The 14568-nt window shown below is 51.2% G+C and overlaps 5 protein-coding genes across 5 annotated transcripts; 3 read left to right on the forward strand and 2 right to left on the reverse strand.

Moving 5' to 3' along the window:
* Window positions 1-263: 263 nt before the first annotated feature.
* vdh_1 (Vanillin dehydrogenase) lies at window positions 264-1755 on the forward strand (the record flags this gene model as incomplete). The annotated part of the gene is made up of 2 exons (XM_014686281.1): window positions 264-712; window positions 774-1755. The coding sequence occupies 2 exons, from the start codon at window positions 264-266 to the stop codon at window positions 1753-1755; spliced, it is 1431 nt and encodes a 476-aa protein (XP_014541767.1).
* Window positions 1756-2197: 442 nt separating this feature from the next.
* On the forward strand, window positions 2198-2559 carry TIM10 (Mitochondrial import inner membrane translocase subunit TIM10; the record flags this gene model as incomplete). The annotated part of the gene is made up of 2 exons (XM_014686282.1): window positions 2198-2295; window positions 2367-2559. The coding sequence occupies 2 exons, from the start codon at window positions 2198-2200 to the stop codon at window positions 2557-2559; spliced, it is 291 nt and encodes a 96-aa protein (XP_014541768.1).
* A 392-nt stretch (window positions 2560-2951) lies between these two features.
* STB2 lies at window positions 2952-5613 on the reverse strand (the record flags this gene model as incomplete). The annotated part of the gene is made up of 2 exons (XM_014686283.1): window positions 2952-5412; window positions 5489-5613. 2 exons carry the CDS (start codon window positions 5611-5613, stop codon window positions 2952-2954), a joined length of 2586 nt encoding a protein of 861 aa, XP_014541769.1.
* A 1197-nt stretch (window positions 5614-6810) lies between these two features.
* RMD5 lies at window positions 6811-8289 on the forward strand (the record flags this gene model as incomplete). The annotated part of the gene is made up of 3 exons (XM_014686284.1): window positions 6811-6964; window positions 7039-7172; window positions 7264-8289. The coding sequence occupies 3 exons, from the start codon at window positions 6811-6813 to the stop codon at window positions 8287-8289; spliced, it is 1314 nt and encodes a 437-aa protein (XP_014541770.1).
* Window positions 8290-10127: 1838 nt separating this feature from the next.
* On the reverse strand, window positions 10128-13645 carry G6M90_00g091190 (uncharacterized protein; the record flags this gene model as incomplete). Its single annotated transcript, XM_066131392.1, has 3 exons — window positions 10128-10616; window positions 10678-11554; window positions 13563-13645. 3 exons carry the CDS (start codon window positions 13643-13645, stop codon window positions 10128-10130), a joined length of 1449 nt encoding a protein of 482 aa, XP_065987489.1.
* Between the last annotated feature and the right edge of the window lie 923 nt (window positions 13646-14568).

A 14568-nucleotide genomic window follows, 5' to 3' on the forward strand; every position in this document is an offset into this window, starting at 1 on the left:
GTTCACAATTGATGGATTGAACCTCCAGCTTGGAATAATGCGGGGCCCTGCAACCCGCAACTGCCGATCCCCCTGATGAGGCCTGAATCATTTAAATGGCGCCGGGAGCATTAAAGCATGACACTTGCTGTGCCGACCTCTAGAAATCGTTCGTTCGTTGCGCTTCTCCAAGCCCGCAAACGGTGACGCATTCCAGGAACTGCAATAGCCAAGTGTCACGCAACTTGTCTTCTTATTCTATACAACTTCAACAACCAGACGTCATGGCGACTGCTGGTGTTTTGCCGCTCGTCATCAATGGCCAAGACTACTTCCCAGACAAGACCTTCGACGTCAAATCTCCATCTACGGGCCAGGTCATCCACAAATGTGGTGCTGCTTCCGTAGCAGATGCCGCAAGAGCTGTCGATGCCGCGGCCGACGCTCTCAAGTCATGGCGCAAAACAACGCCCTATGAGCGACAAGACATCTTTCTCAAAGCCGCCGAAGTTATGGAGGGCCGTCGCGACGATCTTATCAAGCATATGACTGACGAAACTGGAGCTACGCGAGGCTGGGTCGACTTCAACATCAGCAGAACAATCGACCTCCTCAAAGACACCGCCGGCCGCATCCCAACTATGGAAGGCTCGTTTCCGCCAACAGTTGACCGCAACAGAAGTGCAATTGTCATGCACGAGCCTTATGGTGTCGTGTTATCCATTGCACCATGGTAAGAGATCCAGGCCCCTAGACGCACTTCCCCAAGATGAATCACTCACATTTCAGCACAGGAACGCCCCGTATATCCTTGGCACCAGATCGATTGCATATCCAATCGCTATGGGAAACACTGTAGTCTTCAAGGCATCCGAGCTGTGCCCCAAAACCTTGCGGGCGATTGTCGATGTGTTTCATCAAGCTGGACTTCCTAATGGTGTGTTGAATATGATTGCTCACGCCCCCGCCGACGCGGCGGCCGTTACATCTTCCTTGATAACCAATCCGCATGTCAAGAAGATCAACTTCACGGGCAGTACCAACGTCGGTCGAATCATTGCAAAGCAGGCCGGGGAGCATCTTAAGCCAGTAGTCTTGGAACTCGGCGGCAAAGCTCCAGCCATAGTCTGGGAAGACGCAGATTTGGATCTAGCTGCCAAACAATGCGCGACGGGCTCATTCTTGCACAGCGGCCAAATTTGCATGAGCACAGAGAGAATCTTGGTGCACAAGGCCGTAAGCGATGCTTTCCAGCAGAAATTCGCCGCTGCGGTTGCGAATATGTTCCCTGTTGATGGAGATGCGCCCATTCTCATCAACACCGCCGCGGCCCAAAAGAACAAGCAGCTCGTTTCTAATGCCACTGAGCGCGGGGCAAGCACCTTGTACGGCGACATCCACGCTCAGGAAATTAGTCACAACAGGCTGCGGCCCGTCATCCTGAGCGGCGTCACTTCCGAGATGGACATTTACAAGACGGAGGCTTTCGGACCTACCGTTTCAGTAATCGAGATTGAATCCGAGGAAGAAGCCATCCGTATCGCCAACGACACAGAGTATGGGCTGACGTCCGCCATTTTCACTGAAGACCTAAGAAGAGGGCTGCGTTTCGCCGCGGAACTGGAGACTGGTGCAGTCCATATCAACAGCATGAGTGTTCATGATGAGACCTCATTACCTCATGGCGGCACCAAGGCAAGTGGTTATGGACGATTCAACGGCTCAATAGGACTAGCTGAGTGGACAAGGACCAAGAATATTACTTTTGAGAAGTAGGCAGACACTAGTCTTGATCGGGAGTAGTAGGGAATACTTGACAGACACAATCAAGAAGACTGAAACTACATGATGTCACGCATAATAAAACAATGCAATACAATCAAATAAAAACTTTAAAACTCATTCCTGGCCTCATGTTCATTAATATTTTCAATACCAAACATCCATCCATCCATCCATGCAGAATCCCAACCACCGATCCTACCGGGTAACCAACTCACCAAGGCGCCCCTACTCCCTTCCTTCTTATCGATAAGCATTCATCATAACGTAAGCACTCCATCACCACCCTAAAATTTATCCCCCCGAGGCTACGTCAAGGCCAGCATCCCCCCATCAACATACATAGTCCCAACCACCATCCCTCCTTCCTCAACGACAAAAAGACAAACAAAAAACACCCGCCCCGACCCTCACACACACCCCGGCCACCGCCAACATGTCCTTCCTCGGCATCGGACGCCAGCAGCCCACCTCGGAGCAGAAGATTGCCGCCGTAGAAGGCGAGATGCGCATGATGGCAGACACATACAACCGGTACGAAAACCGTTGCCCCCGCCCCCAAAACTTGAACTGAAGGTTTAATGCTGACGGGGGTTAAAATCCAGTCTTCAAAAGACTTGCCAGAAAAAGTGTATCCCTACCGACTACCGCGAGGGCGAGCTGAACAAGGGCGAGTCGGTGTGCCTGGACCGCTGTACGGCCAAGTTCCTGGATACGTCGATGAAGGTCAGTGAGATTATGCAGCAGCAGGGCCAGGCCATGGGCGGCGCGCCCCAGGCCGGCGGGGGCTTGTTCTAAGCTGTTTGGAGGAGGGGGCGCTCTCCGGGGTCGAGATGAGGGAGGATTCACTGAATAGGAGGCGGATACGGGGGAGACGTTGGGAGGGAGGGACTTGAGCTCGGTCCGGAGCGGGAGCTAGTGTACGAGTATAGACGGTTGGGATACTTGATGCGGATGGGCATCGCGATAAAACGATTTGTAAATTACTCGATGCTATCTATATAAACTATCATGATTTGGGACTTCGTCTCCCCACCAACAATAATGGTATCCATCTTGAAATTCGACAAACGCCTTGTATCTTTCGATATGCTTTGCTTGAAATAAAAAAACAAATGGTAAAATCTGCGCCTTGCTTGAAAAAAGAAGAAAGTGATGCGGCAAAACATTACTGCATGGTGGAAAACCCATTACGGCTCCCGTGTGATGTTGGGTCCAGTCCCTATCCCCGTAAGTGTGCGAACAAACCAGTGAGGCCAGCTTTCTGTCTCAAGCGTCGCCTTCAACTCTGCTGCTCTACTCTCCACGTCATCTACTTGCCGCTCAAAATTCTGAATGCTGTCTTCAACATCGGCAACTTTTTGGGACAGGCCGTTGATTTCGTATTCCAGACGCGCCAGGAGCACTTCAATTTCCTTGACGCTTTCGGTGAGATTTTCACGCTGTTCACTTAGGAGCTCGTCCGAGTTGTAGTGAATTCGTTGACAGGCCTCGTTGAGCCGATGATATATGCCTTGTAGCTCAGTTTTGTCCTGACCGTATCGCTCGTTGAGGAACTCTACTGCTCTAATCTTGTCCTCGACCCAGGGCCCGACATCGCCAACAATTTCTTCAATAAGATGATTCAGATGACTGGCGGCTTCTGCATGAGCTTCGACGCAAGTGAGGTAGTCCATCGTCTCAGTCAAGTCAATGACTTCCTCCCACGTTAAAATGGCCTCTTCCGCGTCACTGAAGGACATCCGGCGCGGCCAACGGCTCTCATTTGTGATGTGCTTCGTGGTCAGGTCAGCAATTCCGCAACTGCGACGCCTTGCAACGGAAATTTGCTTGCGGCACGGCTTTTGTTCCTTCTCTAACAAAGGTCCTCGGAGATTATTGTCGTCCTTAACAGACGGTGCGGGTGAAAATCCCTTGTGACTGACGCCTTTGCGAATCTCGGAACCGATGCGACTAAGGTTGTTGTCCGACTCCCCGGCGGCCAAGAGCTCGTCACCAGACTTCTCGTCAGGTTTTGCATCCCTTGCTGATGTTCCGGAGTATTGCGCATCATCATTCTGACTGGGCAGCACGTCATCACCCCGCCTGATGGCTGCAAGATACTCCTCTGGTTTGTTCTTCCAAGTGAATGCGCGGGCAATAGGGGGATTAGGTGTCGTGACCGAGGTTTGTGAAGCTGACGGCAGCAAGGCGCTTCCGTTTCCTCCATCTGAGAAATCTTCTTTTGCAGATACGGACAACTTGCTTGCATGGCCTTTTCGGTTGCCACCCACGGCGTCTTTTATGCGACCAAGACCAGAGCGGGCATCGCTCATTTTATCCGCCACGCTTTTAAAGACTCCCCTGCGGAGTGTATCTCTCTCGCCTGACGCATCTGCCATGTTGCTGACGGAGCCGGGTGAATAGGTGGGATAAGACGCTGCACTATTGTCTTCTTTACGCCGACCCCCCAACTCCTCGTCGAGAAGCAAAGCGTGTGTCCGCTTTGGCATAGTATCAGAAGCCTCACTTTTCCCAGAAGAAAACATGCTGCCGAGCTCTGGATCGCCGCTACCAAAGGAATCAGCGACAGACCTTCGGGTCTTGCCATGCCAAAGCCATCTTGGTCGATCTCCATAGACCAAGCTGACGAATCTGTCAATGTCCACTGTTTCGATGTCCGCCAGACCACCCTTGTCTTTGCCCGAGACCATGTCTATGACAAGTTCACCCCTCTTGCCTCCAATTTCAGTTACGGTAGATTTGACCGCTTTCTGCACTCCCCATCCCTCAGCAGCGGCACCTTTGGCAGTCGCTGTATGCAAACGGAACACTGTTTGTCGGTCAAGGCGGCGTGTTTTTTCCAATTTTTGTTGCTTCTGAAAGTAAGCCACGCCTCTCTTTGTGCACTCAATCTCGAACACATCCTTGGAAACTGGTGCGCCGTACCAGTGCAGTCGATTCCTTGCCCCCATCAACATGCCCAGTAATGCTGATACGGTACAGGGACCAAGGATTCCGTCAGTAGGCTCAAAGTTGTAGTGCTCGGCACCAACTTCTGTCCACCAGTTGTTGATTGCTTTCTCCGTAGCATCGCATAGTAACCCGTCAATGTATTGGTGGTCCAGCTTCTCAAACATGTACAGTGCAACCTGACATAGCTTGATGAGTTCGACGACAGACTGTAGAATAGGAATACGGTCGCTTGTCTTGTAGAGCTGGTGAAACTTGGCCTGTGTTGCTTCAGTTGGGTCTGTCAGTGCCAAGCCGGAGCGGCCTGAGCACCCCAATCGTTTGAGATTTTCGTTTACAAAGAAGACTTGACGATGCTTCCGCACGTCTCCATCCGGGACCGGAATTACGGTGAGAGCTGAGGGGAAGCTGCTCAAGTTCGTAATCATCAACTCTCCCAGGCCCGTCTCCTTGGGGCGCGAATTGTGTTGATTGGCGGCTTTGAAGTATAAGCGTAGCCTCGGAGACCAAAGATTTTGATCTTCTGGGATGGAGACAATGCCAACTACTATACAGTGTTTCTCGTCTCCAGTGTAGGTTGTGATGACTACGGTCGGTGATTGGCGGGAGCATGCCCACTGTTCAACCACGTATAACTCATAGCCACCAAGAATGCATCGTTGTTCGATAACAGATACGCACGGGTCTTCTTCAATGAACCTGAGAAATGAGATGATGTCAGCACAAATTGTTGTCGACAGACAGCATGCAATGCAGTTTCAGATATATATGTTACCGGCAAGCCAAAGGGTCAGGCAGCACCAGGCGTCGTTGAGGTACCTGAGGGCCTTGGGGAGTGGATGACAGGCCGTCTAGGGTCCGAACTGGTGCTAGATCTTGCGAAATAATTGTTCTTTCCATGGGGCTTTCTTGGGTATTGTGAGGCGTTGCGTCCCTGGAGGGGGGAGAGGAAGAGTCATCATCTCGTCGAAAGCGTCCTCCCTCCAGGGGCAAGGGCGATAGGAAGCCTATGGGTGATGTCATCTGGTGTGACTGTCAACTCGTCACCCCGTCTATGACCAACGGTTCTGCTGCAGTTCCAACACGAGGGCTTCCCGAGGTACGCCCAGGTGGGCGAGGCCGACAGGCGGCACCTAGGTTCTTGACATTTGGCGAGTTCGGTAGTCGCGCTGCATCAGCAGGTTGGGCTGGACAGCTTGGGGACAGATGACGGTCAGTGTGTGGGATGGCATGTGATGCAGTTAGTTGTGGTAGAGTGGCCGAGTCGTTGAGCGGTTGAGCGGGAATCAATCCGAGCGTGGGAGCTGAAAGCTTTCCGAGACAAGGGACAAGACAAGGGACGGTGGGGGCAATGATTGGCGCTGCAGCCTGCAGCGGGGCTGTGTAGCTTCAACCGGAATGCCTTCCAGCGCAACAGCGAGTCCTCAGTCCTCCGTGATCCGTAGATTTTAAATATCAAGTTGGCTTCAATGTTGAGTCCGGCCAAAGACGGCACCGGAAGGCACCGCGGGATGTGCACAGAAGTCTCTGAAAGCATAAAAATTCAACGTTGAGAGCCTCAAGGAGTACGGTGAACTGCCAAACTGGGTGTGTGTGTGGCACTTGAGCGCACAAGAGCACCTGATGGGCCCAGCTTGCACACTGGCAGTGCCCCTCATCAAGTCTTCAGTCACAAATATGAAGAGCCAGATGGACCACGGTCCCATTCTCATGTAGAATAGTGGTACTACGGACTGACGCCCGCTGCCTATATATCTACGTCGTGAAGCCTCGTGGTGATGTGAAGATTGATCCAAGCATTCGGCTGTCGTTGAGTTGCGGGTCCAACAGTTGTCTGCGTCCACATCATCCCGAGCCTATCGATAAGCCCTCCCCCGAAAGCCGTCCGAGCAGGCGTGACCATCATCGACGTCAATCCCCAACCGAGAGACAACCAGCGAGCTCCATCCACGACAACGCTTCCTCCGCTTGCGTAACGGGCAGGCAACCCCCCGGGAAAAAGCGTTGCCGGCACGATATCTTGACAAACATCGACTCCACGACCTTCGCTTTCCCACCGTCGCCTGCACTCGGCATCAAGCTCTCAGACTAGCAGCTATGGCTGGAGCGGAGGACGACATGCCTTCGTCGCCCTTTGGGCCGCTGTTGGCAGAACTGGCTCGCATGCGCAAGTCTAATCTAAATGCAGCTATAAACGATGTCGACTCGATAATTGATTTACTCACGGCAGCACGGGAGCAAGTGGCTGGTGGTACGAGACCTGAACCCGCTGCTTCAGTCGCCCAGCATCTCATGGTGCACAGACATGACTAACCCTGCCGACAGATGATGATTCTCACAAGATTGGCATGGCCATGACGACGTTGCAAAACCCAGTCAAGGCTCGGTTTGAGGCCATAACCGAGGACTTGAAAGATGTGACCAAGGCTCAGAGAAGCTTTGGCAAGGCGCTGGACAGGGTGAGTTCTCCTAGAGTTCTACCGGCCTTGTCACCTTGAGCCGATAACATCTTCCTTATAATATGCACATTGAGATTAACTGATGTTCCAGGCTCTTCCGCATCGAGAGCTTCCCATGGAGACAGATGCCATGGCCGACCATCCCGAACTCATCAACCGAGCCATAGCGATGCACCTTTTACGAGAGGGTCAGTTCTCTGTAGCGTCAACCTTCCTCCAAGAAGAACAAAACCTCCGCGAACAAAATCACACCTCCGTTTTATCCCACAGCAAGAGGTCAAGAATCGACGAGGATGGCGATGATGACATGAAGAGAGATGACGACGGGGACGAGGACATGCAAGGACTGCACTCTGAAGACTTGCAGGATAAATTCTCCGAGATGTACCGTATCCTCGCACAGCTCAAGGAGCGTAATCTTGTCCCAGCCATAGATTGGGCGCGCATCAACAACCCCAAGCTGGAAACAAGGGGCAGCAACCTCGAATTCGAACTCAGCAAACTCCAATTCGTATGGCTCTTCAAGGGTCCTTCAGTCAACGGTCTCCCCGACGACGCCAACAACGGCCGGATGGGAGCTCTCGCATATGCCCGCCAGCACTTTGGCCGTTTTCAATCCCGTCACATAAAGGATATCCAACAACTCTCCTGCGCCATGGTGTACGCGCCGAATCTCGAAGAATCCCCCTACCGCCAAATTTTCGAAATCGACTCCGCCTTTGAAGATGTCGCCACCTCCTTCACGCGCGAATTCTGCTCCCTGCTGGGCCTCTCCGCCGAATCGCCGCTCTACATGGCCGTCACAGCGGGATCCATTGCTCTGCCCCGTCTCATCAAATACACAACCTATATGAAGGAGAAGAAGACGGAGTGGACGACCGAAAACGAACTCGCCTTTGAAACGCCCCTTCCGCCATCCATGATCTACCACCCCATCTTTGTCTGTCCCGTCAGCAAGGAGCAGACCACTGAGCAGAATCCGCCTATGATGCTCCCCTGCGGCCACGTCATTTGCAAAGAGAGCTTGCAGAACATCGCGGCGAAAGGTTCACGCTACAAATGTCCTTATTGTCCTACAGAAGGGCACCTACGTGATGCTATCAAGATTACGTTGTAGCCATATTTTTCTTTTTGGTTCATGGGTCGCATGCAGGAGGCATATCATCAATTTGGCGTTTTGGAATGGGCGGTAGCGACACAATTTTTTCTTTTTCTTTTGTTTCTTTTTTGCCCTTTCAATCACGACCTGGACCACGTTGACTGTCGGTATTGTTTCATGTTCTCTTGGTTGGCTCCGTGTGGTGCTCTTTCTTTATCAATTACCCCAGTGTTACGAGCTTGTTTCAGCCAGTCTTCAGAATACACGAGGAATCACAAGTAGATATAGCATATGATTTGCAGAGTCGCGCCACATTTTGTCCTCGTTTCAAGCAGGTGATATTATGTCAAGTGTTATTGTTTTATTTTCATGACAAATGATGATGCAAGCATGGCACAAGTATCGTGTAAGCATAATATCCGGAAACATACCGAGGGAGGTAGTGCTGGGCTGTGCGAAGCTGAAAAACGGTAAAAGACCAAAGAATACACCGTCTGCGCATCATGCGTCAGACACGCTAAGTCAAGTTATCTCGCGATAGCCTCAGCCACTGACTGCATGGAAGTAAACGTAATCCCATATACACTCTATACCAGTGACTCACTCTAAAAACTTAAAATGGCCAGACATATTATATAGTAGGGAGGTCTCGTCCGCATCCCAAGAGTGCATCCTATTTATTTCTCTCCGGGACTTTTATCTCTTCTACTATAAAGATATAACGCAACCACTCGTGAGTCCTCGCCACTGTAACGCTACCTGAAGCACCGCAACTTGCCGGCATTGGCCACAGCAGTCAAATCGAACAACAACTTGGCCATAACGCGAAAGACGATGGCCAACACAAGTAAGTTGCCTGTTATAAGCTTCAGCGATTAAAGCTGACGAGATCCAGGGGGCAAAAAAGACACCGCGGCCGGTATTAACAGCGATGCCCTTTACAGTAAAAAGAAGGCCAGCTTAAAGGAAGGAATTCAGGAGAATTAACCAGGCCATTAAAGATTAGAAAGAAGGCGGAAATAAGGGTAGAGCCAAAAATAAAGCACCAAAAATGTAAAGTATCTTAACAGGCACTTGAGGCATTTAAAAAAGGCAGCTGACAGGTGCCTTAGGTGCTTGTTTAGCTATATTTTTGGTGCTTTACTTTGGCTCTGCCCTTAGTCGCGCCTTCTTTTCCACATCTTTAATGGCCTGATTGATTCTCTATTATGTAAATGTAATGTTTAGTCCTTATATTCGTAAAAGTACAGCCAAGGCTGTCAAGGAGAGTTCCAAGGAAATCGTCTATCAAATCCCTATCCACCCGAATTCCAACCAATCCTATCCAACCTTTTGGTGAGAAAATTGCTGATGATGCTAGACCATCAGTCCCCCAGATCGGAACCCAGCTTGGGGTGTATTTCTGACTGGAACTGGCCCCCAGAAAACATCGATAATGTAAATAATGCTCCACTCACTCTCGGCACGTGGTATCCTGTAACTCCCCGTTGCTAAATTCTGGAAATGGCACTAGTGTCTGTCTCCCACAGCCGACGCCAATACTCAATGAGAGGTCAAGGAAAGACAAAAGAAAAGGAAATGAGAAACAAATATCCTCGAGTTGTTTCGATCAAAAAGATATGATCGGTCGCTTGGCGCCCCATGAAATGCGCACATACGACAGTGGTCGCTGCCATCGTGAAGCCAGCCCCACGATATACGAGCTTTACGACAGATGATCTTTTGTTTTCGGGTGCTCGTAACTCGTAGCTTTGTACAGACCCGCCAATTTACTTTCCAGGGGTATCCAAACTTTTTTATAGTGTTTTCAATTTTGTTTTTTTTGGCCGCATCTGCTTTTTCTTTGACGAGGGTATCTAGTCAATGGTCATGCGGCTTGGTACCTGTGGCTTGACATCGTGGAGGCTGATTGAGGTGGCATCTGGCTTTTCTTCAACCCTTCGCGGAGCCAACAGGTGAGCCTTGAGTCCCTTGTTGAAATTGCTCATGCAAATGATGGCGTTCGTAATAGTGAGGATGATCAATAATATGGTGATGACGGCAAATGCTGTAAGCGATTTGCGGACGGCAAAGTAGGAATCTTTGTGACTGGGTTGGTAGATGCGAACAAGCTTGAAGACGAAGTAGGATGAACCACCCAGAAACAAAATCATGACACAAACCATGCCGGGCTTGTTCTCTCGGCGGGTAAAGTATGCCGCGGCAAGGAGAATGACAATGGTAATTGGAATGGTGGCAATCGTCAAGGCGAACTCCGGATCAGATTTTTGAGCGACAACGACGACGAACTGAATAATGAAACCCAGGAAGAAGAAGAAATCGAACTTAAGAAGCGCAATGTAAATCTGGGGAATCGCTGTTAACTATCAAATTTATAGCAATTGCAGTCCTTGAGACGAGACATACCTGATAATGAAGAAAACGCTTCTTCATGCGATAATCAGCACCGATGTTCTTCAAAATATCCCATGCAAATTCTTGATACAGCTTCCAACAAATGAAACCCATGCAGATAGATGCAAGGCCAATTACGGAAGGAATTGCAATGAGAAATGCTTTGACTTGAGAGAAGAGCAGCGTTGAGGTAACGCCGACCTCAAGAGCTGCGTGCTCATCCAAAACTGTAATGGCCATCTGAATCTGCTCTACTTGAAGAGCAGTGTAGACCAGAAGGGCCAAGTTGGCGATGCAGACACCAATGACCTGGATTGTGTTTTTCTTACGGAGGGCATCCCAAACAATGACGAGTTCGTACAAGAAGCCAAAGATGAAGAGGGTCAAGAAGGTCGGGATAGTCTTGTACTGCGACTGAACCTTGTCGACGTTGACAGGCGGGCCTAAACTAGTTTGGAACTTGGCAAACACGTAGGATTCGAAGGCAAGACAAATAATGGCTTGCAATGTGGTGACGGCCATGAATGCCGCTGACCATTTGGACTTGACGAATTCCCAGCCATCGTGACGTATACTCGTAGCTGGAGCAGAAGACACAAAGCCCTGTCGACCAGCGTACCCCTGGTCGTAGTTGTTTAGATTCGCATTCTCGGCGTATGTTGGCTGGGTATAGGTAGGCTGAGTATATTCCGCTTGGGGGTAGGCAGGTTGGGGATACGCTTGACCGTAATCTCGAACGTACTCGCTGCTTTGTTCACCGTACGATGATGACTGGCTATAATGCGGCTTGTGTTGAGAAAAGCCCGGGTCGGCACCCAGCAGGGACTTGCGAGACTCGAGTCTAGCCACCGTGGGCAACTTGTCGACTCCAACCGGGAGTCGGGCGGATCTGTCGATGGTGACTAATTGCGCGGGAAATCACTAAGACGAGGGCCGCTATTGCGGGAGCCGAGTCGCTTCCGTGGTTTGCGAGGTGGAATGACGGACGTGTTCGTGAGGTGACAGATTTGGTGTGTGATCGAGTCGGTCTGGTCACTGTGGGAATCGAAGACCCAAGTACCGCACGGTGCTAATTGACAAGATTGTGCTACTTCGAGTAAGACGATGTCGGGACAGAGAGAGCGACACAAGAGCGACCAGATTGAGGTCTAGACGAGAGGATAAGGAGGTGAGTAGCGGAAGTAGGTTGATGTTTTAACGAAAGACTAGGATTGAGAGGATGGAAACACAGGAGGCCTTGCGGTAGGGGTCCTAGGATGAGCCGTGTGAAGTTTTTGGATGGATGTCAGTACTGTGGCGGCGGAACGGAGTAGGCAGTGAGTGGGCAGAGAGGGCAGAGGGCAACGGGCTACAGCAGGCTGGTGACTTGAGCCGAAGACGCCCAGGTCCCAAGGCGCACTGGCCAAGTGGGCTGTGTTGCGCGGTCTAGGGGGGAGGCGGGTTGAGGACCTCAATGTTCATGACATGCTGATCTGGACCCTTGGAACTCGGCTTTGGTGGCGCTGCTGGATGGGCAGCATGGACGGTGGCCGGGAGGTGCTTGCATCTGTGTGCCTGTGCCTGTCAGATTGTTCACAGTAGGGAGCAGAGCACTCAAGTACGTCGCCGAAAGGTATCAACTGGCGTCTTGGCCGGCCCCACTCATCAGTACCATATTCGTATGTGCTTGAGTGCGGAGTACTCCGTACACGGAGCGGCATCCCCTCAATTAAATAAATATTTAAAACGTCTAAGATTGGCGAGCCCTTATTTTTTTCTACAAAAAAAGTAAAGTGTTTATAGTAGATGGTTGATACGGAAGAAGTCAGTTACTAGAATTCATGACCAGCAGAGTCAGGATTCCATGGTGTACGGTGTTGTTGTATGATACTGAAACGGTAGGGGCAGCCAGGTCCACGTTCTGCGGTCGTTCTTGCCAGTGCAAGTGGGGGCTGCTCTCCCTCCCTTGCCAGACACTAGACTGCCATACCAGACGTGAGGCTCAAGTGCTCACTTCAATTTTCGGCCATCCACACGAGCGGCACTGCCACATCTTTCAACTCTGCCGCCATCAATTCAATTTTATTTTTATATGTTGTTTTCCAGCAAAGGGAAAAGAGCGAACAATTCAATAACCTATGATGTCTCTGTCGAGTACAACATGCCCATAGGAACGATGCATCATATTACGTATTCGCCCATACAACACAACCAGCCCACATTACGATCCTGTGTCTGGCTGACACGTCAAACAACTCGTGATCCTGCGTCCCCCGACCTGCGACCTGCCACACCTGCTGCTGCCCATGCGTTCCTGTGCAGGGCTGGATGGATGGGTGGCTTGGATGGATGGCCAGCCAGCAAATCAATGGTCCGACTTGGAACTGCACTCTTGGCCTGGCTCTCGCTCATCTACGGCCCATATTTTGAGATGTGCCTGTCCCTCTCTAGTGGCCCGCCTGTGGATCATCGAGCTTTCGCGTGGCACTGCTGGTGTGACAGTGGCAGGAGAGAGATTGGGTGACTGGAGAGAGGCTATGGAGGAGTACTCCATACGGCGCACATGCAGACTGCCCAAACACTGAGCAGACAAAGCGCTCGGGGTCACTGCCACGATGGAATGCAAAGTACGGGCAACATCGAGTTCGGACGCATTACATCACTCTATCCTGCCGCGTGCATTGCGTCCGGAGTCCATCCATCCACTGTATCACTGGGCTTGGTGCGGAGTACCACACGTCTGAAACGGCAGTTGAACCAGAAATATTCCTCCCCTTTTGCCCCATACGCAGACAAGTCATCATGTTTGGTTCTGCCGCCGACCGTGACAAAACGTGAAGTTGTCAACGGAATCAAGACCAAGGGAAGCAAAGGAGGGCGACTCAGGACTTGGACAACTGGAAAAGACAAGCAATCACGGCGTCGGAGACGGCGACGCGGTGGACAAAGCATCCTTTTGGTCCGAGAGAAACTGAGCTGCTCCATAGGAATCCGGTGGCATCACTGCAGCGCGCAAGGCTCGCGCAGCTGCATCAAATATCTGTGAATCAAGTATATAAGTTATTGGCCGACACAGCGTCAATCCAGTCCGGGAGCCATTAGAAACCAGAGGAAATCAGGCAACCATTGGTAATTTTCTGGCGGCTCTCTTTGGTGGAATGAATGCCCGCGCACTCTACTGGCCCTCCGGCAATATCACTCTGTCGCTGTTGCAGGGCTTCAAGGAATACATCACGGCGACAGTGGACACTTGGCTGACGTTGACAATTGCATGGGTAGTTACTAACTGGCCTGCAAGCTGCAAGCGATGCCTCATGTCGTTATTGCCGTCGTACCGAATTTTCGTACGACCCAGTTGGCTGCGGATGCTAAATTGAGTAACAATCACATGCATGCATGTCAATATCGGTCACATTGGGGTCCTTCCGCCAAAATTCAGCTCCGATATTGTGTCCGGTAATTGCAAGAAACAGCAGAGAGCCATCTCGGAGAGAGCTTTATTTGAGAGTGCTGACAGGCTTGAGGCAAGGCGCAAGTTATCTATCCCCTTCGCATCTTGCCTCAGCCTGTTGCGGCCACCAGACGGCCTCCAAGCTCGGGGCTCGGCGCCAATCCCGGCACCTATTTCTTATACAGGGTCCCAACCCAGAGCAATGCAGGCATCTTGTGCCTTGCTCTGTACAAATGGAATCATCACATCCTAAGCAGTCGCGCGAGGTACCTCCCTGGCGACGGCACTGCTGGACTCGTCAACCATGTAATAAGTTACCCCGTATCCCGCTTCACCCACTTTTGCGCTCGTTTACCAAAGTCTAGGGCTCACCAGCCAGAAATGGCCGGGCGCTACCTCGGCGCCGTCTCCGGAGTTGAGGGAATAGTCAGGCCAGACTTTAGTGCTGTATCTTACCTCCCTAGCCATTTGTC

Source organism: Metarhizium brunneum, chromosome 5 (assembly GCF_013426205.1).
Source record: "Metarhizium brunneum chromosome 5, complete sequence".
NCBI lineage: Eukaryota > Fungi > Ascomycota > Sordariomycetes > Hypocreales > Clavicipitaceae > Metarhizium > Metarhizium brunneum.